The sequence below is a fragment of the Rhinatrema bivittatum genome, chromosome 6, assembly GCF_901001135.1.
Source record: "Rhinatrema bivittatum chromosome 6, aRhiBiv1.1, whole genome shotgun sequence".
In the NCBI taxonomy this organism is placed as follows: Eukaryota; Metazoa; Chordata; class Amphibia; order Gymnophiona; family Rhinatrematidae; genus Rhinatrema; species Rhinatrema bivittatum.
In genome coordinates, this window is record NC_042620.1 from 161,592,494 (window position 1) to 161,618,582 (window position 26,089).

The 26,089-nt window shown below is 39.3% G+C and overlaps 1 protein-coding gene across 5 annotated transcripts in view; it reads right to left on the reverse strand.

Annotated features, from left to right (window-relative positions):
• Window positions 1-26,089, reverse strand: part of LOC115093813 (putative methyltransferase DDB_G0268948) — an 81,958-nt gene that overhangs the window by 25,873 nt on the left and 29,996 nt on the right. For all 5 annotated transcript variants that reach the window (XM_029606107.1, XM_029606106.1, XM_029606108.1 and 2 more), the window contains 2 exons: window positions 18,733-18,893; window positions 7,171-7,384 (listed from right to left, as the gene is read on the reverse strand). In XM_029606107.1, coding sequence (XP_029461967.1) covers window positions 7,171-7,384; window positions 18,733-18,893 — 375 coding nt within the window. The remainder of the gene's footprint in view (window positions 1-7,170; window positions 7,385-18,732; window positions 18,894-26,089) is intronic.

A 26,089-nucleotide genomic window follows, 5' to 3' on the forward strand; every position in this document is an offset into this window, starting at 1 on the left:
TTTGGAGGAAAGATAGCAGCTACAATGGTCAATGATCTTTACAATAGAGCCTATAGGAACAAACTTAAAAATCAAAACAAGTGAAGACTTAAATACATTCAAAGAATAAAATGCCCAGGAGGTTGGTATTTCACAATGGAAAGAACATCTGGAACAAGGGGTCATAGCATAAGGTGAAAGGAGATAGACTTGTAAACTAGTGGAAAAGACTATCAGGCACAGATATGTAAGAAAGCACCCAAGATCTATTAGCAGAGTTCTTCTAATACACAGTTCCATTTACAAGCAAGGAAAGCTAGTAATATCAATGGACACAACAAAAGCTGCCCTTCCTCTCTTAAGGAAAAAAAAGCCACATAGTATAAATATTATTCTGCGAGCATAAAAATTGTCATTTGCCTTCAATTGTCTGTTGGAAGGCACTTTTTAATCAGTAGCCTCTCTAGTTGTTACCCTTTCATTTTCTCTCTTCTAGACATTTGAAAAACATGCCACTCTAAGCTTAAAAGTAGACAAATGCAGGGAAAATGGATCAGAAGCCTAATCTCAAAAAATCTTGGATTCTTACTGTCCCAAAATTAAATCTCTAGGCTAATTATCTAGAATTGTAATTTATGAATGGGCTAACCCTTAGTGGACTTCCTCCACCAAGGCTCCCAACTGGTGTACAGCTTAATCCTTAGTGGACCCCTCCACCTTCCAGGATCCGTGCTGTTTGGAATCTCTTGTTCCCCCCCCCCCTCCCCGATCCTAACCTTCGCCCATGGGTGTCATCAACCAGAGACTGGGGGGGGGGGGCATAAAATGCAGGCACCGGATCCAGGCATTGTGTGCCGAAAGAGCGAGACAAAGGGGCTCGCCCCCTTGTGATCCCCTTTTAAAGACTCAGTCATTATTCTTTTGTTCGTTGCATCTAATAGTGAAAGTTAACCATCATGTTCATTATGGACTCTGGACATAATATGCATTTTCAACAGATCCCCGTTTGCATCAACCAAAGAAAAAGCAGAAGAATTTTTATTAACAAGACCACAAAAGGTAGGATAAAAGAATTTGTTAAAAACAATTTAAATCGTACCTTAGTAAATATACCATGCAGAAACATTACAATAATGAATTGCCCGTTATACAGGCAATAACCAAAAAAACCCGCATTAATTTCAGATTTCATATATGAAAAAAAAAACCTGACTTTTTTACAGTGACTGAAACTTAATTACAACATTATCTGTGGTTTTCAATCAATTAACCAACTAATTATGATATATTTTCAATACCAAGAATGCATCGTGGGGGAGGGGGGAATAATGTTAGTTATAAAGAAACAGTTTAAGAAGAAAATTGTACCAATAGAAATCCCTCAATCTTACGAATTAACCTTGTTTGGAATCTGACCAACTGCAGATATGCCTTTTATATTGTCCACCCAGTCTATTGGATCATAATATCTCTCCGCTCATTGAATTTCTTACATTATCACTAAACCCCAATAAGCCATCTCTGATTTTAGGTGATTTTAATTTACATATGGACAACTATCCATTAGATAATACATGTTCCATTCTACTGAATCATTATCAGCACTGGGATATCATCTCTCCTCTCAAAACCCTACACACAAAGCAGGACATGCGCTCGATTTAAATCTTCTACAATTTTAATCTCTGTAAAAATATCACAACTAACACAACACAAGTGCCCTGGTCAGATCATTTTCTAATTTATTCTGAGGCAGAATTCACTTTTCTAAAAAGCAACTCTAAAAGTAAGCACAGATGAGAACTTTGAAATGGATAAATGAATGTACAAGAATTGCAAATAAATTGTGTTCTTTAACAACCCAAAAAATCATACCTAAAAAGAATCAAAATCCATGGTACAATAAAGTATAAAAAATACAAAAGCAAGCATTAAAAAAGCATGCGCTTAATTGGAGAAGAAATAAGACCGTCCAATTGTTAGGAATTTTTAGATCAGCCCTAAACTGTTATAAAAAAAATAAAAAATAGAAAGAGCAAAAAAAAAAAAAAAAGAGTTTTATAAGAAAAAAAGAGATGTCCCTGCATAACCCCCAGAGTATTAATTTTAGATTGTAAATAGCTTAACTAGAAACCAAACTGAAAAAGATAATGGACTAGCTGAAGAGAAATGCAATGAGATTGCTCTATTTTTCAAAAATAAAATTGATGATTTCAATTCGAACATCAAGTTAAACCCTAATCAAGAAATTAAAATGCCCTCCAAATTAGACATAAAATGGAGCACTTTTGAACCAACATCATCATTAGAGATAGAATCACTCATTAAAAGATTAAACCCTGCAAAACATCCTATTGATGCTGTTCAAGTTTCTATCCTCAAATCCATTGCAGACACGTTAGAACCTCTGATTACTGATATTGTTAATTATCCATAGAAGAAGGTTCATTTCCAGATATCTTAAAAAATGCTATAATTAAACCCATACTCAAAAAAACCTAACCTAGATAGCACACAATGTAACAATTTTAGACCAATTTCAAATTTGTCATTTTTAGCAAAGATTTAGAAAACCATTCAAAAACAGCTAGACAATTTCTTAGAAGTTAACATTTTATTCCCTAATCAGTTCAGTTTTAGAAAGACTTAATACTGAAACACTTAAATTTCACTTACATATACTCAGTGGCGTAGCCAGAATTGATTTTTTGGGTGGGCACAAGGTTAACATGGGTGGGCTGTAGGCATGCAGGTCTACTAGTTGGTTTTTTTACTGATAAATAATGCCAAATTATGCAGCATAGCATTCACATCTACGCCTAAGTATGAGGTTTACTTAATGATACAAACATAATTCACGGTGATTTGTGGTACTTTAGCCTTCTTATTATTACGATTTTATACACGGCTCCTACCTGTCCATAAATTTTGAGAGAGCGGTTGTGTTGCTTATATTTAAATTGCTAACATCTCAAAATATAGATATATATTTTTACCTTTGTTGTCTGATCTTTGTATTTTTCTAATCAGTTGGTCCTGGTCTCTTTTTCCCATTTTTTCCCTTATAGCTCATTTCCTAATTCCTTTTCAGTGTCTTTCTTCTATTACTGTCTTCTTCCCTTCCACACACACACACACACACACACACGCTTTCTCTCACAGACTCCCTCTCACACACTCAAGCTGTCACTCTCATATGCTCTCCCCCCCCCCCCCCCCAAGCTCACATTCAAGTTCTCACTTTCTCACCCCTCCCCAGGCTTATATTCTTATGCACACACAGACGCACATCCAGGCACCCATTCTCACCCACAAACCCATGCTCCCAGTCTCACCCACACATATTCAAGCTCCCATTCTCATCCATACATATACACATTTAAGGTACTATTCTCACCCACACATACACACATTCAAGCACCCATTCTTATCCACATATTCAAGCTTCCATTCTCACCCACCCACACAAACCCAGGCTCTCATTCTCACCCATATATACACACATTCAAGCTCCCATTCTCACCCACCCACAAACCCAGGCTCCCATTCTCAACCACACATACACACATTCGAGCTCCCATTCACCCACATATTCAAGCTTCCATTCTCACCCACATACACACCCAGGCTCCAGTTTTCACCCACCCCACAAACCCAGACTCCCATTCTCAACCACACATACACACATTCGAGCTCCCATTCACCCACATATTCAAGCTTCCATTCTCACCCACATACACACACACCCAGGCTCCAGTTTTCACCCACACGCACTCCCATTCTCATCCACACATACACATTCAAGCACGTGCACAGCTTCCGCTTCCTCCCCCAGAGCAGGAAGATCAGCTGCCTCTCCTGCTGCCACCGGCCTCCTGCTATCTTCGGGCGTCGGGCCGTACTGCCCGCCGAACTTCCTGTGGGGGGGGGGGGGAGCGGAAGCGCAGCGCACAACGTCCGCTTCCTCCCTCCCCCCCCCCAAGCAGGAAGATCGGCGGGCAGTACGGCCCGACGCCCGAAGATAGCAGGAGGCCGGTGGCAGCAGGAGAGGCAGCTGATCTTCCTGCTTTGGGGGAGAAAGCGGAAGCTGTGCGCGGCGCTTCCGCTCCCCCAAACAGGAAGTTCGGCGGGCCGTTTGGTCCGAAGATAGCAGGAGAACGGGGTGGCAGCAGGAGAGGCAGCTGATCTTCCTGCATTGGGGGGAGGAAGCGGAAGCTGCGCGCGGCGCTTCCGCTCCCCCCCGAACAGGAAGACCGGTTGGCCATACGGCCGCAGCAGCGCTTCCCCATGTGGGCCGTGATGGCGCGCGAGGCGTGGGTTCTCTTGTTCGCTGTCGCGGGGATGGGATCCCGCGACAGCCTTGCAGTTCCGGTGCCAGTTGGGTGGGCCTGGGTCTAAGTTGGGTGGGCACCTGCCCACCCAGACCCACCCGTGGCTACGCCACTGCATATACTGTTTTAAGAGATTTTGACACAGGGAAAAGTTATTTTTTAGTTTTTTTTAGATCTGTCTGCAGCATTTGATACTGTTGACCATGGCATTTTAGTTAACTGTTTAAAAGAAATAGGCATTACAGATACAGTTTTAAAATGGTTCATGTTCTTCCTTAGAAACTGCTCACGTCAAGTTAAAATTAAGAACTCTATGTCAGAAAAGATTCCTTTACACACAGGAGTACCCCCAAGGGTCCACTTTGTCAGCGACTCTTTTCAACATTTATGTACTACCACTTTGTCAACTTCTTAATGGGCTAGGCCTAAAGTTTTATCTGTATGCCGATGACATACAATTTTTGGTTCCAATTGATAACACTGTAGAACAAGCATTTGAAATGATTAAGGTTTATATATCTGCTATAAAAAAAATTACTTCAGTATATGAGACATCTTAAATATGGAAAAAAAAAACGGAAATAATCCTACTTGAACGCAAATGTAATTTTAAACCCACTCCAGCTTTGGTACTTGATGGTAACATTAAGATAGCGCCATCCTTTTTTGCTAGAGACCTTGGGGTTACTCTAGATACTGAGCTTTCTATGAAAACACATATAGCCACTAAATTGAAGGATGGCTATTTTAAATTATTAACTTTGAGAAGGCTGAAACCATTTTTAGAACAATCAGATTTTAGAACTGTCTTACAAACGTTAATTTTCGCTAATATTGATTGTAACACGATGCTTTTAGATTTATCAGCATCCACTATTAGACTTCTCCAGGTATTGCAGAATGCGGCTGCCAGAATATCAACTGGCCAAAGAAAAATGTGACCATATCACACCAACCCGGATCTCCTTACACTGGCTTCCGATATTTTATTGGGTTCAATATAAAACAGCCTGTATAATCCATAATATAATATATAGTGAAAGAACCGAATGGTTAAATACATCTATACGATTGCACGTTCTGCAAAGAAACTGGAGATCAAATAAAGGAATTTTGACTGTTCCAACAATAAAATCTGCCAGACTCAGCCAAGTGAGAGAGCGTGTAATATCAATCGCTGGAACAAAAGTGTGGAATACTTTACCAACTCAATTAAGACTTCAAGCAGATAAGAAAAAAATTTAAAGCAGCGTTAAAAACTTGGCTGTTTAAATGTGCCTATACAGAGCATGAGCATAAGTTACGTTTTGGCTTAACTTTTCTGCCTTTTACTAGAGTTACATATTGTTTTTTGAATTAGTAATGTTTTTTTAAGCATTCTTAATATTTACTTTTACGAAGAGTGATGCGTTATGTTTATATTTTTAAACTTTTAATAGCTAACATGATTTCTGTACTTTTATCTTTTTAACTTTTAGCTGTTAAATTTCTTTATTATATTAATGTATTTCTCTGAACTGATTGTTAACTGTTGTGAAGGCCAAGCCATTGTAATGGTATAGAAAAATAAAGTAATAAACCATAAACTATATACAAACCAATTATAGGCTATGTAACTCTACCCTAATATTTCAACCAGCTCTGGGCTATCATTTCAATAGGAAGTCACCCAAAATTTATGGAAAGCTTACTACCTAAAAGGGTTATCCCCTCCCCATCTAAGATTTATAATCACCTGAAGTTTAGCTACTTCAGAAATCTTGCCAAATTAAAGTCTTTAGCAGGGCGTGCTGTTAGGACTCTCTGCAATGTCTTATGCTCCCAGCACTTCCTGTTGTCTGTTGTAATCTTCTTAGTTTAGATTTCTGGGCTGATCGTTTTATATGCAGTCATTGTAGACAGAGCTTAGCTGGTTATCTTAGGCATCTGGCTCATACGTGGCTATCTGGTGCTAGGCCTCTTTCATTGATTAATCAGATGTCTGAACTTGGCTAATTAGCCTTCCAAATACCTCATTAGGTATGACTGAACCTTCTGACAATCGGAGGGACACTGCAATGTTGCAAGTCATTATCAGTTGGCAAAAGTTCATGTCAAATCTGATAGGATGGCAAGGCTGTCAATTTTAGACTTTAATTGCAGTCAAGGCTGATTTAACAAAAAAAGTCCTCAGTTTTGTATCTGCAGTTACTTGTTCGGACATCTTCCCGTGCTGTGCAGAATTCTTGAACAGGACCCATGTTCTTGTCTGCTCCATACTAGCAAGTTATACCCTGCTATAATATTTTTTTGTGTGTGCTAACACAGCTAAACTAGGATTCATTTTACTGAGCCATTCCACCCTTCCCCTTCAGTTTTCTGCTTTTCTTCTAACTTCTGAGCTAGGAAATGCCAGTGTGTGTGTTTCTATCTCACAGTATATATCTGTAAAGGACCAGAATTGCCTGTCTCTATGAAAGAGTCAGTCTTTAAGCTTAGAAAGGCAAAATAAAATACATAGAAAATAAAAGCATATATCTTGTAAAGGGTCCCTTATAGGTTCATTTTACAGATTGAGGAGTAATCTAATGAAATACTTCTTTACAGAATGGGTCATGGACACAGGGAACAGCCGCCCTATGAAAGTGGTAGAGACAAAGACCAGATTAGAATAAAAAAAAAACAAACAAAACAAAACACAACACAACACCCCGCACATGGGACAAGCACAGAGGACATCCGAGGGAGAGAAAAGAACTATCAAGCTGAGCAGGCGATGTGGATGGGCAGACTGGATGGGCTGTATGGTCTTTGTCAGCAATCATGTTCTATGTTTCTTGGTGTTTATTTATAGAATTCTACTTTTTTTTTTTGCTCTTACCTCAGTAAAGTTAGCTGTCAGCATTTCAGAACAGTCCTTGTAGTGAACTTCCATGTATGCATGGTAGCTGTACAAAGCCATGCAGCCATTAGGTTTAAGAATTCGATTTGCCTCCTTCAAGAACTTTTCAATGTTGAACCAGTGAGCAGCTGCTGCAGCAGTAATTAGATCCACTGAGCCATCTTCAAATGGAAGCTCCTCAGCAGGACAGACACTAGAACATGATGAAAGGTGGAAGGCCATGGAAGAAATAGATTATCTATGTGTTCCATACTGCAAGTCAGAGAATACGTACTATGTTCTTTTTATTCTTTCAAAATACCATTATTCAGGAGTAAAAAAATTAATAGGCTTGCTCCAAAGGTTTTTAATTGACATTGAGAATTTTTTTTTTTTTTAAATGAAAGCGTTCACAAGATGTCTTCTACAATGTGAATTAAGTGCATTGAACTGGTATTAAATAATTATTCTATGAACTATGAGAACAGTTCCAATATTAGGCATATTTTGAGAAACAGAAGTATAGTTTTTACTCTGTATTTTTTCAAGATTAATTAATAACAGTCTTCTACAATAATTTCTTTAATAATTCTTTACAAAATAATGACTTTCAAAGTCTTTAATTCAAAAAATTTTTTCAAATTCAAATCACTGCAAATGTTTGAAATGTAAGGTGTCACCGTGAATACTCATATCAGTGGTGTTTGGTAACAAGATGGCCGACTTAAGTCCCCAATTGAGTCGCATTCTTTCAGCGAAAGGATACTATGGTACTACCAATAGTCCTCTATCACGTTGTCCTCTTTGATTGATGTTTTCAGCCCTTTAAATATGTTACAAAATGGCACCTTTTCCGCTGATACTGGAAATGGACCCCATTATACTTACCGCGCCATGTTCAAAAAATCATCCTAAAAAGTAAGTGTTGAAATTGTGGCTAAGAAACTGTTTTGTTCACATCAGTTTACAAATTTTTAAAGTTTGTCAACACTGTTTGTTACAGCAATTAAGCCACTGAAAAAGGATCGTTTGATATCCGAAGCACTGTCCCGTGTCGGGCAGAGCGGCATGTATACTGCAACTCAGAGCGGTTAGCTTCTAGATATGAGATACTGCAAAGATAAGTAGTGCAGTTATTTTAGGATCACGATATATTTTGCGCATCAGAAAAAAAAAAAAAAACCCAAACAAAAATGTACTTAACATGACCAATGATTAAATATAAGACAGAGTGTTAAAGTGGATTTCAATGCTATACGATGAAGCCTATTATGATGGTCATAACTTTCACAGTTTCTTGGTGAATAGATAATACATTGGACACATTGGTATTCTTGTTATAGTTCTTGATTTATTTACCAACGGTCCATTTAAATTTCAAGTAATCCAAGGGCTGTGGTTTATTTCTGATTGTTTTAAAAAATGCCATTTGAGCCAGGATAAAATATAAGACTTTGGTGCTAATACATAAACTAATTAATAATACCAAAACACCTTGGTTATGCGCCATCTTAAGGCTATACACACCATCAAAATCTGTGTTCTCTTAATAAAGGATGATTACAGACTCTGAATCTGCCAAGCTCACTTGAGAGAGGAAAGAGACCAGGCATTTTCTTCCTGAGACTATTCTGGTGTTGTGGCCTATCTTTAAAGGATTCAGTCAGGACTTTGAGAGGTCTGTCCTTGTGTTTTGGGTCAGAATATATATGGTGATACAGTAAGTCTTGGCTCTGTATAATGGACTTTTATGTATATGATGGGTAGAAGCTGGAATTGTGGTAATGGCTATAACTGCCAACCGGATTTCAGTATACAGATGTTTGTAGATGGCCACTGTCTATTGGAACTGTGGTATCCAAAATGTTAACTTTCTGTGGAGCCATCCATTTTTAACCTGATTGAATTATGGAAAACATTAGAAGAATTGTGAAATTGTTTTGAGTCTCATCCAAATATCATCAAATATAGCAGAAATATTTGAAAGACAGTCTAAATCCATTCAAAAATATTGCTTCCAGTTCTGCCATGAAAAGATCTATATATGACACACAACTATTTCAGCTTCAATATGACATCATAGATTAAGGATACTGCTATGTCACCAGGATGGCACCTCTGCATGCCAATTTTTTCATGGCAGAACTGAAAGATTTTAAATGGCTGTCAGACCAGCCAAGACTTGTATAATTAGTCCAATAAAAAAGGTCTCACCATTAATATATTTTCATGTATTCCCCTGGACTAATACAGCAGCCACAATACTTTTACAAATTTTCATTGAAATTAATATGAATTAAATTTAACTATTCAGAAGATAAAGAAAATATGGAACACACCCCTTGTTAAGTACTAGAATACTGAGACCCTCACTTTAGGGATGCATTTGATTTTAAATTCATTGCAAGCCCATGTCTATTACACTGGTCTACAGCCAAAATGCTTCTGAAATGAACATAGTCCAATTTTACTAAATCTGGACCACAGAGAATGAAAATGCTTAAAATTGATTGGCTTTAGTTTTCATGATACACTACTAGGTTAGTACATATGACCTTTGACTGGGAATTGCAGAGTATAAGTGAGTTAAGAAGGGAAAGGATCTCAGATTAAACTAGAATGACTATTATACATCTTTGATTAAATATATGAGTAAATCTATGACTGGGTTTGGATAGAATTTGCTTTTTTGAGCACAACAATGAATGCTGCAATCTGAAGCTCATATTGTGTCATACATATGAATGGATAATGCATTCATAACTCAGTTTATATCACTCTGCTTAACAAGTTGGTAAATCATATAGTGCCATTTGTCAGTGTTTGATTGATTTCTGTCTGAACAGGATCATAGATGCCTTCTACTTTATTTTATTTTATTTTTTTTAAAAACTTTTCTATACCGTCGTTTAGTAATGCACCATCACAAAGGTTTACATTTCGGCACGAAATAGGTTTGGTTTCTAAGTTATCCATAGTGTGCCAATATTTTACGGTTACATAGTTCAATAATATACTCTAAATGAGAAGTGGGTTGGGGTTACTACTTATGTGATTGTTGGGATAATCATATTGTGCAACCTGCATTGTGGCTTAAGTAATTCTGCTTATTGCTTTGAACCTGCATCGTGGCTAAGTATTCTGATTATTCTTGAAGTTGTGTAGAAAGCTTCTGTGCCTATTTATAGTGTGTTTCATTTCTTTATAGTAAGAAATTATTCCAGTAAGTTCATTTGCTGTTTGCTTGCACAGGGCTTACTGCTTTGTATTTGTGCAGAAAGCCTCTGTGCCTAATTCCTGCCTGTTTTAATTTTCTTTATAGTAAGATAATAATTTTCTAGTAAGTTAAATTGCTGTTTGTTGCACAAAGTTAGAACCCCACCCCCCCCCAACAAAAACTCTCTCCAGCTTGTAAACTGTTATAATTCTCTCTGTTTTGGGGTTAGCTGGCAGAAATAATCTATTCAAACTAAAATATTGGGGCATAAAGACTGTTTTTTAAAACAATTGACCAAAAAGCAAAGATAACCGTCCAGAAGTGCCCTGCTTTACCCAGCTTGTCCCAGGCTTAACTGTTTAACTCCCACCCACCCTACCCCTCTACCCACCCCTGGGGCTTGTTTTCTAATAAAGACTGCCTAACTTGCCATTGGCAGCGACATAAATTAGTACATTGGTAACAGTCAAGGACATACAAATCATAAATTACCAGGATGAGGACTATCCAATGTAACTGCTGTGGAGCCTTTATTTTGAGGGAAAGCATCTGGAAACTTAGAGCTTGCCCAATTTGTGCACAACTCTCTTCCCTGAAAAAGGAGTTGACTGACATTAAAAATCAATTAGCTTCAATTAAAAATAATACACCCACATTGCATTACTCAGAATATAATTCCCCAATATCACAGAAAAACCAGGAGTCAAGAAAAGGAAATTCATTAGGCTCAGGAAGGACCCACAGTCACCCATTCTTGACAGAAGAGCAGTCAACAGGTATACCCCCCCACTCAAACAGGTCATTAAAAAACTCTTTAAAATCCAGGAATACAGTGGGCTCTGGTAGAATTAGACCTGTGATGAGGAGACACACCATGTACCAAATGCAAAAAGAACAAGCCTTCTCTATATTAAAAACTGAAGAAGTTCATGAGAAAAACATTGAAGTGTTACCAGAAAAGAGGGAAAAAACACAATGCATGCAGTATCTCAGGATCCATAACCAAAAGAAAAATCTAATTGAGAGGAATAACTCTGTCAACAGTGGCACAACTACAAAAAGAAAGAGTGAAGTGAATAACAAATCTCAACTAATATCTTATAAGGAGTCCAGGAAATGCAATAACCTTAAAGAGAGTACCTGGAAGGTAATGACCACAAATGCTCATAGTTTGGGAAATAAAATCCCAGATCTGCAGGCCCTAATGGCTGAGGCAGAATTAGACATTGTTGCTATAACAGAAACATGGTTCACAGAATCTCATGAATGGGATACAACAATACCAGGCTACAACTTGTTAAGGAAGGACAGAAAGGATAGAAAAGGGGGAGGTGTGGCTCTTTATGTCAGACAAAACATCCAAGCAACTGAGCTACAAGGAAGTTGGGGTAAGGAAGAAGCTCTATGGCTCGACCTAAAAAAAGATGACGGAGTATCCATTTATATTGGAGTGGTTTACAGGCCTCCAAACCAAAAGGAAGAGCTGGACAGAGAGCTGGTTGAAGACATCCATAAGATAGGTAAGAAGGGAGAAGTGGTGATCGTAGGTGACTTTAATATGCCAGATGTAGACTGGAAAATCCCATCTGCAGGAACTAAAAATAGTAGAGCGATAGTGGATGCCATGCAAGTATCTTTGTTCAAACAAATGGTGTTGGAACCCACCAGAGAAGGAGCTATACTCGACTTAGTGCTCACTAATACAGATAATGTCTCAGCTGTCCAGGTGGGAGCCCACCTCAGCAGCAGTGACCATCAAACGGTATGGTTTAATATCAATAAAAGAATAGGGAAAAGAACCACAAAGACCCGAGTTTTACAGTTCAAAAACACAGACTTTGAGGAAATGGGTAAGTACCTGGAGGAAGAACTAAAAGGATGGGAGAACGAGAAAGATGTGGATCAGCAGTGGACCAATCTAAAAGGAGCAATCACCAAGGCAACTGCTCTATATGTTAGAAATGTAAAGAAAAGCAAAAGGAAACTGAAACCTATCTGGTTCTCAAAGGAGGTGGCTGACAAAATTAAAGCTAAAAGAACAGCATTCAAGATATATAAAAGATCCCAAAGGGAGGAGCACAAAGAAGCATATTTGAATCAACTGAGGGAGACAAAGAAATTAATCAAGTTGGCAAAAAGTCAAGCGGAAGAGAGGATTGCCAAGGAGATAAAAAATGGTGACAAAACATTTTTCAGATACATCAGCGAAAAGAGAAAGGTCCAAAGTGGTATAGCAAAATTGAAAGGTGGTAATGATCAATGTGTGGAGAGTGACGAAGAAATGGCAGAAATATTAAACGAATACTTCAGCTCTGTGTTCACTAAAGAAGACCCTGGAGAAGGACCATCTCTACACAACAAGAAACTGGAGGGAAGTGGAATAGATGAAAATCCTTTCACAGTAGAAAATGTGTGGGAAGAGCTAAAGAACCTGAAAGTGGACAAAGCCATGGGGCCTGATGGTATTCATCCAAGGATATTGAGGGAGCTCAGAGATGTTCTGGCGGCTCCACTGTGTGACCTGTTCAATAGATCCCTAGAAACGGGAGTGGTGCCGAGTGATTGGAGAAGAGCGGTGGTGGTCCCGCTTCACAAGAGTGGCAACAGGGAGGAGGCTGGAAACTACAGACCAGTTAGCCTCACTTCGGTGGTGGGAAAAGTAATGGAGTCACTGCTGAAAGAGAGAATAGTGAACAATCTACAGTCCGGAGAATCGATGGACCAGAGGCAACATGGATTCACCAGGGGAAGATCCTGTCAGACAAATCTGATTGACTTTTTTGACTGGGTAACCAAGGAATTGGATCAAGGAAGAGCACTCGATATCATATACTTGGATTTCAGCAAAGCTTTTGATACGGTTCCGCACAGGAGACTGGTGAATAAAACGAGAAGCTTGGGAGTGAGTGCCGATGTGGTGACCTGGATTGCAAATTGGTTGACGGACAGAAGACAATGTGTGATGGTAAATGGAACCTTCTCTGAGGAGAGAGCGGTTATAAGTGGTGTACCGCAAGGATCGGTGTTGGGACCGGTCCTGTTCAATATCTTTGTGAGCGACATTGCGAACGGGATTGAAGGTAAGGTTTGTCTTTTTGCGGATGACACTAAGATCTGCAACAGAGTGGACACGCCGGAAGGAGTGGAGAGAATGAGACGGGATCTAAGGAAACTGGAAGAGTGGTCGAAGACATGGCAGCTGAGATTCAATGCAAAGAAATGCAAAGTCATGCATATGGGGAGTGGAAATCCGAATGAAATGTATTCGATGGGGGGGGGGGGGGAAGGCTGATGTGCACGGAGCAGGAGAGGGACCTTGGGGTGATAGTATCTAATGATATGAAGTCTGCGAAACAATGCGACAAGGCGATAGCAAAAGCCAGAAGAATGCTGGGCTGCATAGAGAGAGGAATATCGAGTAAGAAAAGGGAAGTGATTATTCCCCTGTACAGGTCCTTGGTGAGGCCTCACCTGGAGTACTGTGTTCAGTTCTGGAGACCGTATCTTCAAAAAGACAAAGACAAGATGGAAGCGGTACAGAGAAGGGCGACCAGGAAGGTGGAGGATCTTCATCGGATGACGTACGAGGAGAGATTGAAGAATCTAAATATGTACACCCTGGAGGAGAGGAGGAGCAGAGGTGATATGATACAGACTTTCAGATACTTGAAAGGTTTTAATGATCCAAAGACAACGACAAACCTTTTCCGTAGGAAGAAAATCAGCAGAACCAGGGGTCACGATTTGAAGCTCCAGGGAGGAAGATTCAGAACCAATGTCAGGAAGTATTTCTTCACGGAGAGGGTGGTGGATGCCTGGAATGCCCTTCCGGAGGATGTGGTGAAGACCAGAACTGTGAAGGACTTCAAAGGGGCGTGGGATAAACACTGTGGATCCATAAAGTCAAGAGACCGCCAATGTAGAGTGGGTGGCTCACCAGAAAGATGGCTACTGCCCGGAGACAATACCCTTATTAAATAAACATACAGATGCTTACTGTGACTCCAACATCGCTCTAAGCTTCAACGGCAAGAGGAAATGTGGAAAAAAGGATTTGCTATCACAAAGAGGGGAGTAGCTGGCTTGTTACGGCGGTTACTACCCCAAACCAAATAAGCCTAATACTTCACTTTCCAAGCATATACAGCATAGTTCTCTGCTTCAACGGCAGGGGAGAAGAAAAGAGGGTTTGCACTCACAAAGCGGGGAGTAGCTGGCTTATTACGGCGGTTACTACCCCAAACCAAATGTGCCTGATACTTCGCTTTCGATGCATATCCAGCATGGCTCTCTGCTTCATGGCATGGGAGAGGCTGATACATCAAGCATTTCCAGCATAGCTCTCTGCTTCAACAGCAGGGGAATAAGAAAAGCTGAGGCTTCACGCATATCCAGAATAGCTTCAACTGCAGGGGAGAAGAAAAAAAAAAAAAAAGGATTCGCACTCACAAAGCAGGGAGTAGCTGGCTTGTTACGGCGGTTACTACCCTAAACCAAAAGGGCCTGATACTTCACTTTCAATGCATAACCCGCATGGCTCTCCGCTTCAACGGCAGGAGAGAAGAAAAACAACCAATAGGGGCTGTATGACATAGTCTGGGTAAAGGGAATAAACATGGGTGTAGCTTGCTTATTGCAGCAGTTACTACCCCTACTACCCCTAACTAATCAAGCTAGGTATTTCACTTGGATGCAGCTCCATCACTGCTCTCTACATTAATTGTGGGGGTGGAAGGGAAATAGAACCAAGAGTTAAGAGAAAATGATAAGTATGAGAGAAAAAAATGTGTGAAGCTTCCTGGGCAGACTGGATGGGCCGTTTGGTCTTCTTCTGCCGTCATTTCTATGTTTCTATGTTTCTATATGTGTATACTGTTTTTAATTTAATATTTAATTATGGGTAAAATAATAAAATTGTCAATTCTACCTTTTTATGGTGACTTTCAGCTGTATGTATTTGTTGTTAGTCCGTGCTCTCATTGTGAAATGCTTTTTTGAAAAGCCAAGTTTTTAGGCCTTTTTTTGAAGTTTTAATTCTTTCATTAGTCTCAGTTCAAGTAGTAATGTGTTCCATAATAATGGTCCTGCCAAAGATAGTGCTCTCTCTCCAACTTGGGTCAACTTTGCTGTTTTGACTGAGGGAATGGTTAGTAGTGCTTTATTGGCCGACCTGAGATTTCTTTGAGGGATAGTGCAGTGTTTAGCCAGTTGGCGTTTTCGTCATTTATTAGTTTATGAATTGTGCATAGTGTTTTGAATTGTACTCTTTGTTCTATTGGGAGCCAGTGTAAATCCGCAAGTGTTTGGGTGATATGATCTCTTCTGCCTTTTCCAGTAAGTATTCTGGCAGCTGAGCTCTGTAGTATTTGAGTGGCCTGATTGTGGTATATGGTAATCCTAGGAAAAGTGTGTTACAGTAGTCCGTGCTAGCAAATATTAGTGCTTGTAGTACTGTACGAAAGTGTTTTTGAGTTAACAAGGGTTTTAGTCTAAGGACCATTAGTTTGGCATAGCCTTCTCTTACTTTTATTGATATGTGTTATTTAAGGCTGAGTTCCGTGTCTATAATTACTCCTAGGTTTCTAGCCTTATCAGTTAACTCCACTGATTTATCATTTTTAAGTTTGATGGGATTTTGAATTCTTACAATGTTTTTTCGTTCAAGGTGTATAAATTCTGTTTTTTTCTATGTTAATTACTAGTTCCATTTGGTTTAATAGTTGTTTTATTATGTCTAAGTACATCATTGCAAAGTTCAGTGTTTTCTCATTTGATTCTTCAACTGGTAGAATTAGTTGAATGTCATCAGCATATATGAAATGTATGATACCTAGCCCTGCCAGTAGGTGGCAGAGGGGGAGCATGTAAATGTTAGAGTCACTGAGAATGCTGAGCCCTGGGGGACTCCTGTTTTTAGGTCGATCTTGTCTGATACTGTGATTTTTATCTTTACCTGATAAGGTCTATTTGTAAGATAGGATGTGAACCAATCAATTGTTTTCTTTTGTAATCCAATTTCTTCCAGTCTTTTTAATAGTATGTTATGGTTTACTGTGTCAGATGCTGCGGACAGATCTAGTAGTATCAAGATGTAGTGTTTTCCGCTATCAAATCCGCGTAGTACATTATCTGTTAGCGACATTAGTAATGTTTTGTTACTATAGTGTGGGAACACAGATAACATCTGCTATGTTTGTGGTAGGGAAGTGACTTTTGCATCACAAAAATGCAGCATGATTGGTTAAGAAAGCCTTCCACCTGTATTCTGGCTGCAGAACTAGAAATCAGGACACGAGCTGGGCACCACACATATGCTGCAACACTTGTGTGACAATTCTCTGCCAGTGGTTGAAAAGGAAAAGGAAAAAGGAAATGCCTTTTGTAATGCTAATGATTTAGAGAGCCAATACATTATAACAATTGACATTTCTGCGTAGTGCCTCCAATTGGGAAAGGTTGGTCAAAGAAGAAAAAGTGGACTGCGTAGTATCTAAAACATTCCATTTGCTACACGCCGGTACTTCAGAGAAATATTGCCGATTTCTGATGTGCCAGACTCACTCATTTGAATGAGCCAAGGAAGAGGATGAAACTTGTGGTTCTGAACCATTGTCACATGACCCAGATTTTCTCTTTCATCCTCCTCTGAATCATACCTCACAACTCCAAATCAACTGAATGACCTTGTCAGGGATTTGGAACTATCCCAAGCGTAAAGTAGAACTGTTGGGCTCCAGACTACAGCAGTGAAATCTCTGGCAGATATTGGGATTTCCATGTTCCGTGACCATCAAAAGGATCCTGTCCCATTTTTCTTCATGGAAGATAATCTTGTAGCCTGCATCAATGAGCTGATGGGAACCCTCATCAGTTACGATCCCGATGAGTGGAGACATTCATTGATTCATCAAAAAAGACTAGTCTTAAAGCTGTTTGCTGCATAATGGCAAAGTTTTGCCATCAATTCCAGTTGGTCATGCAGTCCATATGAAGGAAACTTATGACATGAAAACTTTTGATGTGCATAAACTATGAACATAATCACTGGCAGCTTTGTGGAGACCTGAAGGTTGTTGCTCTTGCTTGGTCTGCAGACTGGATACATAAAAGTAATGCTGTCTTCTCTGTGAATGGATAGTCAAGCAAGACATTGCCACTACATCAAAAGAAACTGGCCACTGTGACAGTCTTTGGAGCCTAGGAGGAAAAGTGTTCAAGCATCCAGTACTTGTTGAATCAAGAAAGATTTTGTTACCACCTTTACACATCAAGCTGGTTCTGATGAAGAACTTTGTCAAGACCATGGACAAAACTAAAGCAGCCTTCAAGTACCTTGGTGGTAAATTTCCAAGGTTAAGTGACACTAACAAAGGTGTCTTCATTGGTCCTCAGATTTGTGTACATCGAGATGATACACTTAACTATGCATTGCATGGCAAGGAATAGACAGCAGGGGAAGCCTTCCAGTTAGTAGTACATTTTCTCGGAAACAAGGCAGACAACTACAAGGAGTTGGTGAAAAATCTCCTCAAGGCATAGAAAAGCCTTGGCTGCAACATGTCACTAAAGACATTTTTTGACTCTCATCTAGACTTTTTCCCCCACTAAAAACTGTGGAACATCGAGTGATGAGCAAGCCAATTGATTTCACCAGGACATTGCAGCAATGGAAAAACAGCATCAGAACAAATGAAGCCCATCAATGCTTACAGACTATTGCTGGACAGTGACAAGAGATGTTCCATTTAATGAATACAAGAGACAAGCCAAGAAGAGCAGAGTAGACACTAAAAAAAAAAAAGGACTGAACTATACATACACACACACACAATAGATTTTAGCCTTTTGTTTCACAGTAAATGTTATTTATATAATCCTTTTACTTATTTAATGTTTAAAAGTGTTACATAAATAGGACAGGTGAAATGTTATGCAACTATAAATAATCAAAAAGGCCCAAGTTTACAATTTATAATTAAAATTCTATTTATGCACTATGGAAATGACAGATGTAAAATGTAAAAACTTAAATATTATGGAAACAGTAGCCAAATCAGCTGGTTTGTCATATGTGAATTCAGAAAGTCAACATCAATATCATTGCTGAAGCAGACTACTTCCAAAAATTTTTATGCCAGTGTTACTGAATAGAGGTGAAATATAAAGGTAACAAGATAGACCCAGGTCATCATCAAGGTCAAGTAGATCTAGTCCTGATATTACATATATAGATGTGCAGTTATAATTTCTCCAAGAGAAACAGGAGTAGTTCAGACTGTTCTCAATCACCTGATATTGTCCCTGGCTGATAATTTAATAAATCCATTTGGAAAGCAGCCCCTTACCAGTAGGAAGTGTTTGCTGTACATGAAGCTTGTTTGGCCTCTTCGATTTGAGCTTTACTTATGTCAGTTCCTACCACTCGCTCAAAATGCGGTGCCAGAGCACGAGTGCTCTGTCCTGTCCCACAGCCAATATCCACTGCCAGGCCAAAGGGCTTCCCTTTCTGTGTAAGAAAGATGTAGCCAAGAAGACAGACAGGTCACTCACATCAAAATTTATCATATTATGCAATTATGGAGTAGTTTTCCAATTTGTTATAGATATAATTCAGTAAAATAAGATATACATCAAAAAATGAATTAATGCAGAAATAAATTAACTAGTACCTAACAACTAATCAGATTCCCACAGAACAGTTAAAAATTAAATTGCAATAGAAAATGTAATGTCCTCATTGCACATCCCTGGGCATAGAAGATTTAAAAAAAAAAAAAAAAAAGTGTTTTACTCTAAAATTATTTTGGCCCGTAAATTCCTTTTTTTTTTTTCCCTTCCAGCTCAAATCAAAACCCAGTGCTGGTATCCTAGTCCCATGCGTCTTCACTCACAACCACCCAGGTATTTTTTTCCCCTATTTGAATACTCTCCCTCCCATTGTTCCTACTCTGGTCATTATAGCAACGATCCTGAGACAGGGAACTATGAACCAGGGATCCTTCCAGAACCCTGTATCATGGACTCAAAATCATTAGACGTCATCCATAACAATGTCTGATTTCTTCCCCTTACTGGTCAGAGGCTATGAAAGCTGCCTCCGCAGCATCCCCAGCTCCAGTCAACCTGGGGCACACAAGATTTGATCTGGGAATCAACCCCACTGAGCCACCAGACTGGCTCAAAGAACTTTTTAAAAACATGGAGAAAAATAACCCAATTTATTCTCAAATTACTGAGCGGGTATTAAATAAATGAAGATACAGTAACCAGGAACTTTAACTTGCTCCATCATATCCTGTCCTTGTGAATAATTAAAAATGCCTTAAGCTTACTCTTACCCTTTTTCTAATCAGGAACATTCTTACTACTTCCTGTCTAAAGTGCTCATGCAATACAATGAAGAACAAAATTAACACTGCATGCATGCAGCCAAGGTATGTCCATCACTGCCTGCAACCAGGGCCATTTTGCTACTCAAGCATTCAGAGTAGGGTGACATTATACATAGCTAAATGATGGACTTAATAAAAAGGAATTTTACCAGTCTGCACAATACCCAATATAAAACTGTTCATGCCTATGAATGAATTGAATCCAACAGGTGTTGCAAAATCAATTACAAAGGTCCATGTGAAAACAAGGAAATACATACATCAAGGGGAATTTCCAGAAGATTTATTTATAGTTTTTTTATATACCGACATTCGTTAAGAAAAACCATCACGTCTGTTTCCATACAACGAGAATTCAGCCAAAGTGGCTTTACTATGTAACTGATATGAGAACTAGGGAAGGTGGGGGGGGGGGGGGGGGGGGGGGGAAGGGGTAGGGATAGACAAAGGAATTTGTGAACAGATAATAAATGCAAAAAACAAAACAAAATTATGTACAATCAATGTACAAGGGGGGAGCGAGGGGAGGGGACAAGGAGCGGCGGCATTAGGAGGATGGGAGTAGATATACAGCAGAGGAGCGAGGGGTGAAAAGGAGAAGAGGGGGATAAGCGGTGCATTCAATGCAAATATGTGGGAGAGGACTAGGAGGAGGGGGGAGCGGTGAGGATGTTAAGCATAGGCATGTGTGAATAGCCAAGTCTTAAGTTTCTGTCTGAATTTCTTTGGGCAAGTCTCAAGGCGTAGCTGGGTAGGCATTGAGTTCCACAAGGAAGGTCCAGCTAATGAGAGAGTGCGTTGTTTGGTGGCTGTGAGTTGAAAGAGTTTTGGAGAGAGAGAGTGTGTGTATAGTTGCTACGTATGGCGTTCTAGTGGGACAGATATACAGCGTGTCTGTGAACCAGAGCTTATTTGGATTGTGTATGGCTTTGTGAATGAGGGTAAGAGTCTTGAATTGTATTCTTGAGGAGATAGGGAGCCAGTGAAGTTGTTTGAGAATGGGTGTGATGTGTTCCTTTCTGCGTGTGCCTGTTAATATGCACGCGGCTGTGTTTTGTAGCTATCAGGAGACATTTATTTATTTAAAAACTTTTCTATACCGTCGTTTAGTAGCATACCATCACAACAGTTTACAGATAGGCACATAAATAAGTCTGGTTAGGATTATAAATTAGCTAGTAGGTGCCAATAAGTTTTCGGTTACATGATTCAAATAATATACGCCATCTGGATCGTGGATTGGAAATTCCATTTATATGACTAATAGAATATCCATATATGAGATATACTGTACTCTCTTAAATTAATCTTTAGGTATGCATTCTCTCAAACCCAGTGGAAGATAGTTTATGTCTATATATTAATATTGTTTTGTCCCCTGAACAAGTTGGATATTTCTCTCCAGCATACACTTTCAGCCTTTCCACTAGCTTAAATTATGCCACTAAATGTCTCTGCATTGCAGCATTAGAATTAATAGTAACTATCCTGTCCTTTCCTGTACTGGATACAGTGTACTATTTCATTCACTCCCAATTATATGTAAGTCATTGTTCTCCTTCCCCCCCTCTAATTTTATTTAATTTGTTTATCCCTTTTTAGGCCTTTTGAACAGAGCACTATGACAGTGCTTCTGCTCCGGTGAAGTTCAGCCTCTCCTCTGATGAAACTAAACTGATTTTCCAAGATCCCGGCACCATGTCATCAGGCTTTTAATATATAAGCTTGGTTTTTCTTCAATTAGCACTGGTCAGCTTGTTCAAATCCTTGGGGCACCTAAATTAAATTTCTAGAATTTTTCTATTTTAATTTAGTCCAGCAATGTCTGATATTTTATAATGGATTAGTGCTTTTAATTGTTCTAGTATTGCTACTCTGACCTGTTTACCAGTTGCTAGCGAAGTCGTGATCATGAATCCCCAGATATGGCTTTGGAATTTCTAAGACTGCAGGGTTTTCTGGGATGTTTTGGCCCACCTATTGATTAGAGGTGATTGGACACTAACCCTGGTCTTAAAATATTAATTTTGTTCTCACTACAGATGTCCAGACATGTCCCCCCCCCCAACATTATCAAAATAGTTTTTATAAGACTGGGACAATTATGTAGGTCTTTTCTTCTTATAGAAGACATTTTACAGCTGATAGTAGATATTTAAAATTCTCTGTTCCCATCTTTTAAATGCTACCTAGGTTGAAGTCTCAGGCGTCTTCTCTGGTGCCCATCACTGAAATTCCCTGCTTCTAGGAGGATTTAGTTTTTTTTTAGTTTTTTTTTTTAAGTATATTTATTATAGTAATGCACAAGAATATGATACACAAGAATGATCACATTAAAGATAAGTTTCACTGTGCATTACTATTTTGTTTATTTATGAACAAAATTGCTTTAACAGTACAAGACAGAATCATTGACACACCTTTCATCCATCTTCAGGATGTACTTCTCACCCAAGCTTCATCATTTATAAAAGTTGTAAGTTCCATGGACTGTTCCCAGGCTAATACGTGTGCATTCAACTCTATGCCCCAATTTTAGCGGTAATTTTCAAAGTTACACGTGTGCACTAACCAATTTCATAACATTCATGTTTTAAAATCGGCTACCTGATGCTCACATATGCACAATTTTATATCTATGTGAGTGCGAATGCTGTCTCGAGCGCACAAGTGGAGGCAAATTTTAGTAGATGTGTGTGGTGACGCAATAGACCTTTCTCCTAGTTCCCTCCCAGTTCGCCCCAGTAAACAAAAGGACTTCCTAAACTCCCTAGCTAGCCTCCCTTTTACCCTACTAACTCCGACCCTTAAAACCCTGCTACTACTCTTTTTTCCTACTTACAGGCAGCCCGTAGCAGAAGCAAGTTACATGGTAGCGGGATCCCGGCACGTGTTAGTGTGCTTAACTGACTGCATGCTACAGTACCAGCACACCCCTTTTCCAAAAATCCTTTATCTGTGTACCAGGAGGTACGTGCATGGCTGTGGATCTTTTAAAATCCATGCAACTTGTGCATATCTCCCAGTTTTGCTGCCTGTAATCTTTTTAAAATCTACCTCTTGGCATCTAAATCTTCAATGGATTTCCATTCTCTCATTTGGTTGATCCACACTAAGATAGGGGATAATTAGGTATTTATCTAATATTACTTATTTAGCCAACATTTGTGCAAATTTGTTTTAACCTTGAGGTATAGAAATAGCACAAGTGACATCAGCCAACAGTAATACTTCCCCCAGGAATGGTAGCCACTCAATTATGACTTATTTTATCTAGTACAGCAGACCAGAAAGAAAATACTCTTAAGCCATAATAGGAAGCTATGAATCAAATTGGCCTGGGAGATCACACATTTCATGCATTGAGGGAAGGATAACAAGCCCATCTGATAAAGTTTTGTCACAGTGCAATAGCTTCTATGCAGAATACTGAATTGTAGTTCCTGCAGTTTAGTATTGACTGTCACCTTCATTTCTTTAAAATCTTTAAATTGGTCACTGGTTACCTTAGTCCCCAATTCAATAAACCATTGGTTAGTTAATTTGGTCACTGTACTTCTAGAGATGACTTCTCCAGTCTTAATTTGTACCAGTAAGAAGTTTTATTCCTACTTTTGCCAACCCCCAAAACACAGAATGTATTGATGTAACTTCAAAAAGATGTTGTTTCTGGCACAAACTATAAAGAAATATCAAGCTTGAAAATAGGCATAAAAATTTGAAGCAGGCAATTTGTATCTTTGAAATTGTTCAAAAGAGAAAATGTAATTATCTGCTTTAGAGAAAATGTCTGAAACATTTGTAAGCTGTTTATTACTCCAGGATAAAAATACTCTAGTTTGCATGCCCAGTTCAAATCCAGGATTTCCAACAAATGATAAATAGCTAGAGACTTTATAATCTGATCCCCACCATGAATTTAAAAATTTCCAAGCAGTACGAACACTTTGGAATAAGGGATAAGTTTGGAATTTCATATGAATATCAGAGTTTGGTGAATGCAAAGCAGCTTATGAGGAAAAAGAGGAGACAAAACTTAGTCAACCATATCTGGTGTACAGAACTGGTACTGATTAATTTTCCATTCCCTTGCAAAATGAAATTGACAAGCAAAGTCATAAAAAATGAAAACCCGGTAAATTTAAACTCCCTGAGAGGTGATAAACTGTATTCAGCATAGAACTCTCCTGATTTTTCCCAAAACATTATACGATCTTCATATGAAGATATCCATCTTCCTATAGAAAGACCACCGAGGAGCTTTTGAATAATGAACTTAGGAATATCAGCAGCTTTCTCCGACTGAGATGCGTAGAGCCTCAGTGATTAAATACAGCAGTTTCTCTATCAATTCTAATGTTTCTTACCAGTGAAAACATAAGACAAAATAATACTTGTGGAAAAGAGTCAGAGAAGAGGAATAAAAAAAAAATTAAACTCAGGCATGACCTGTTACCAAAGTATTTCTGCACTTGCTCTTTTGTTTTAAACATTACTATGGCAAGTCCATTGAATAATTTTATTGTAGCTGGAAACAGAAAAGGACAATGCCCCTGCTGGTAGAGTTCTGAACAAGTTGGCGCCATCTATTTATGCACTTCAGATACTTTGTGAAAAATCATTAAAACAGGATCAGTTTCTGATCCTCATATTCAAGAATCCTCTTCTTTTGATATGCTTGAATTTAAACAGCCTTGATGACAAAATTAAGTATGCAAGCTACGACCGGTCTTGCTCATAGTGTATTCTCTCACACCAGGTCAATATGATGCGCATGCTCCACTATGACTGGTTCATTTTCCATGGACAAACCCAAGGCCTCAAGCAGCCAAACTTGGAAAAATATGTTCAAGTTAATCATCTTTCACCTGTTCCGGCAAGTCAATGACCCGTAGATTATTGCATCATGCTCTGTTCTCTTGGTCTTCCGAGTTCATATCTTGTAACATTGCATTGTCTTTTTGGAGAGCAGTTAGCCTCAGAACAATTTATGATTCTGTTATCTCCCTTGTGGCAACTTGGTTTTCCAAATCTGCTAAGGATTCAAAGTGCTTCTGCATTCCCTCCTTGATCTCATCTAAAGATGATTGCAATTTAGATCCTCCAAAATTTGCTGATACCAGCTTTGAAATATTGCGTACCAGATCTATCATATCAGAGATTCCTCTCAAGTTCGGACACCATATTACCTTCCAAGAGCTTCAATTTTTTTGCCAATCTCATTGTATTTCACAGACATTCCAACTAACAGACCACCATCAGTGTTTATAATGGCAAAGTCTTCCACGATTTAGAAAACAAATTCAACAGAGGACACAAAAATTGCCAAAATGAAGTCAGACCTCACAAAGCTCTTCCAAGTGCAACTTCAGTAGGCAGGCATCACCAGAAGTCCTAGAGTGGTTTTAAACCCCAAATTAGGCAGGTTTCCCCATCAGAGCTCACAATGATTTTTAAAATGTTTCTAGAAGTTAGGAGGTGGGGTGGGGTTGGTCAAGTTACCAGGATCTCCTTACCTGGCCACCACTTATTTTTCCCATATTGTATTTAAATATTACTATTTTATTTTTTTTAATTAAAAATGAATGCTCCTCGCGAGTCGAGGGGTATCCCACCGATGTCCTCGAGTAGGCCTGCCATCCTGAATTGCAGTGTCAGAGTTTCTCCAAGGCCCCAGTGCCACTTCTCCCATTACTAAATTAGAAAGCACGTCGGTGGCAGAAGGAAAAAAAAAAAGAGCACTTAACCAATCACAGGTCTCAGCAGGAATCAGTGGCCACACACATCGGGTCAGGAGGTGCAGAGACAAACGGCAGTGATATCGGCATGCAGCAAGCAGGATTGGTAAGGGTGGGTCCAGCAGGCAGCGGGGCCAGCAGCCAACGAGCAGCTCAGGTGCGGGAGGATGCCGCCACCTGCAGCAATATAGTGTCCACAATTACCTCCGTTCGCTGCCAGCTAGCTGATTGCTCCCATGTTTTTCTCATCTCATCTCTGGCGGCAGCAAGAGAAATGAGCAGTGGTGGCCTTCGTGGCAGATGCACCAGAAAAGAGCTTGAGCCTCAGCAATGTTGTGACACTGCCTTCCCCACTCAGCATGGCACCTTTCAATCTCTGGCCTCTCCTTCACTTAGCCCCAAACCATTGCAGCACTCCTCCAATCAGCACTACAACTGCCACAGCTACCTATCACCTCTCTCTCTCTCTCTCCTGAGACATCTTTCCTGGCAACATTGGCCCCCCAGGTCATCCAGGCCTCATCCATGGGACTGCAGCAACAAAGAAGAAAAAAAAATGGGTCTGCCTCCTT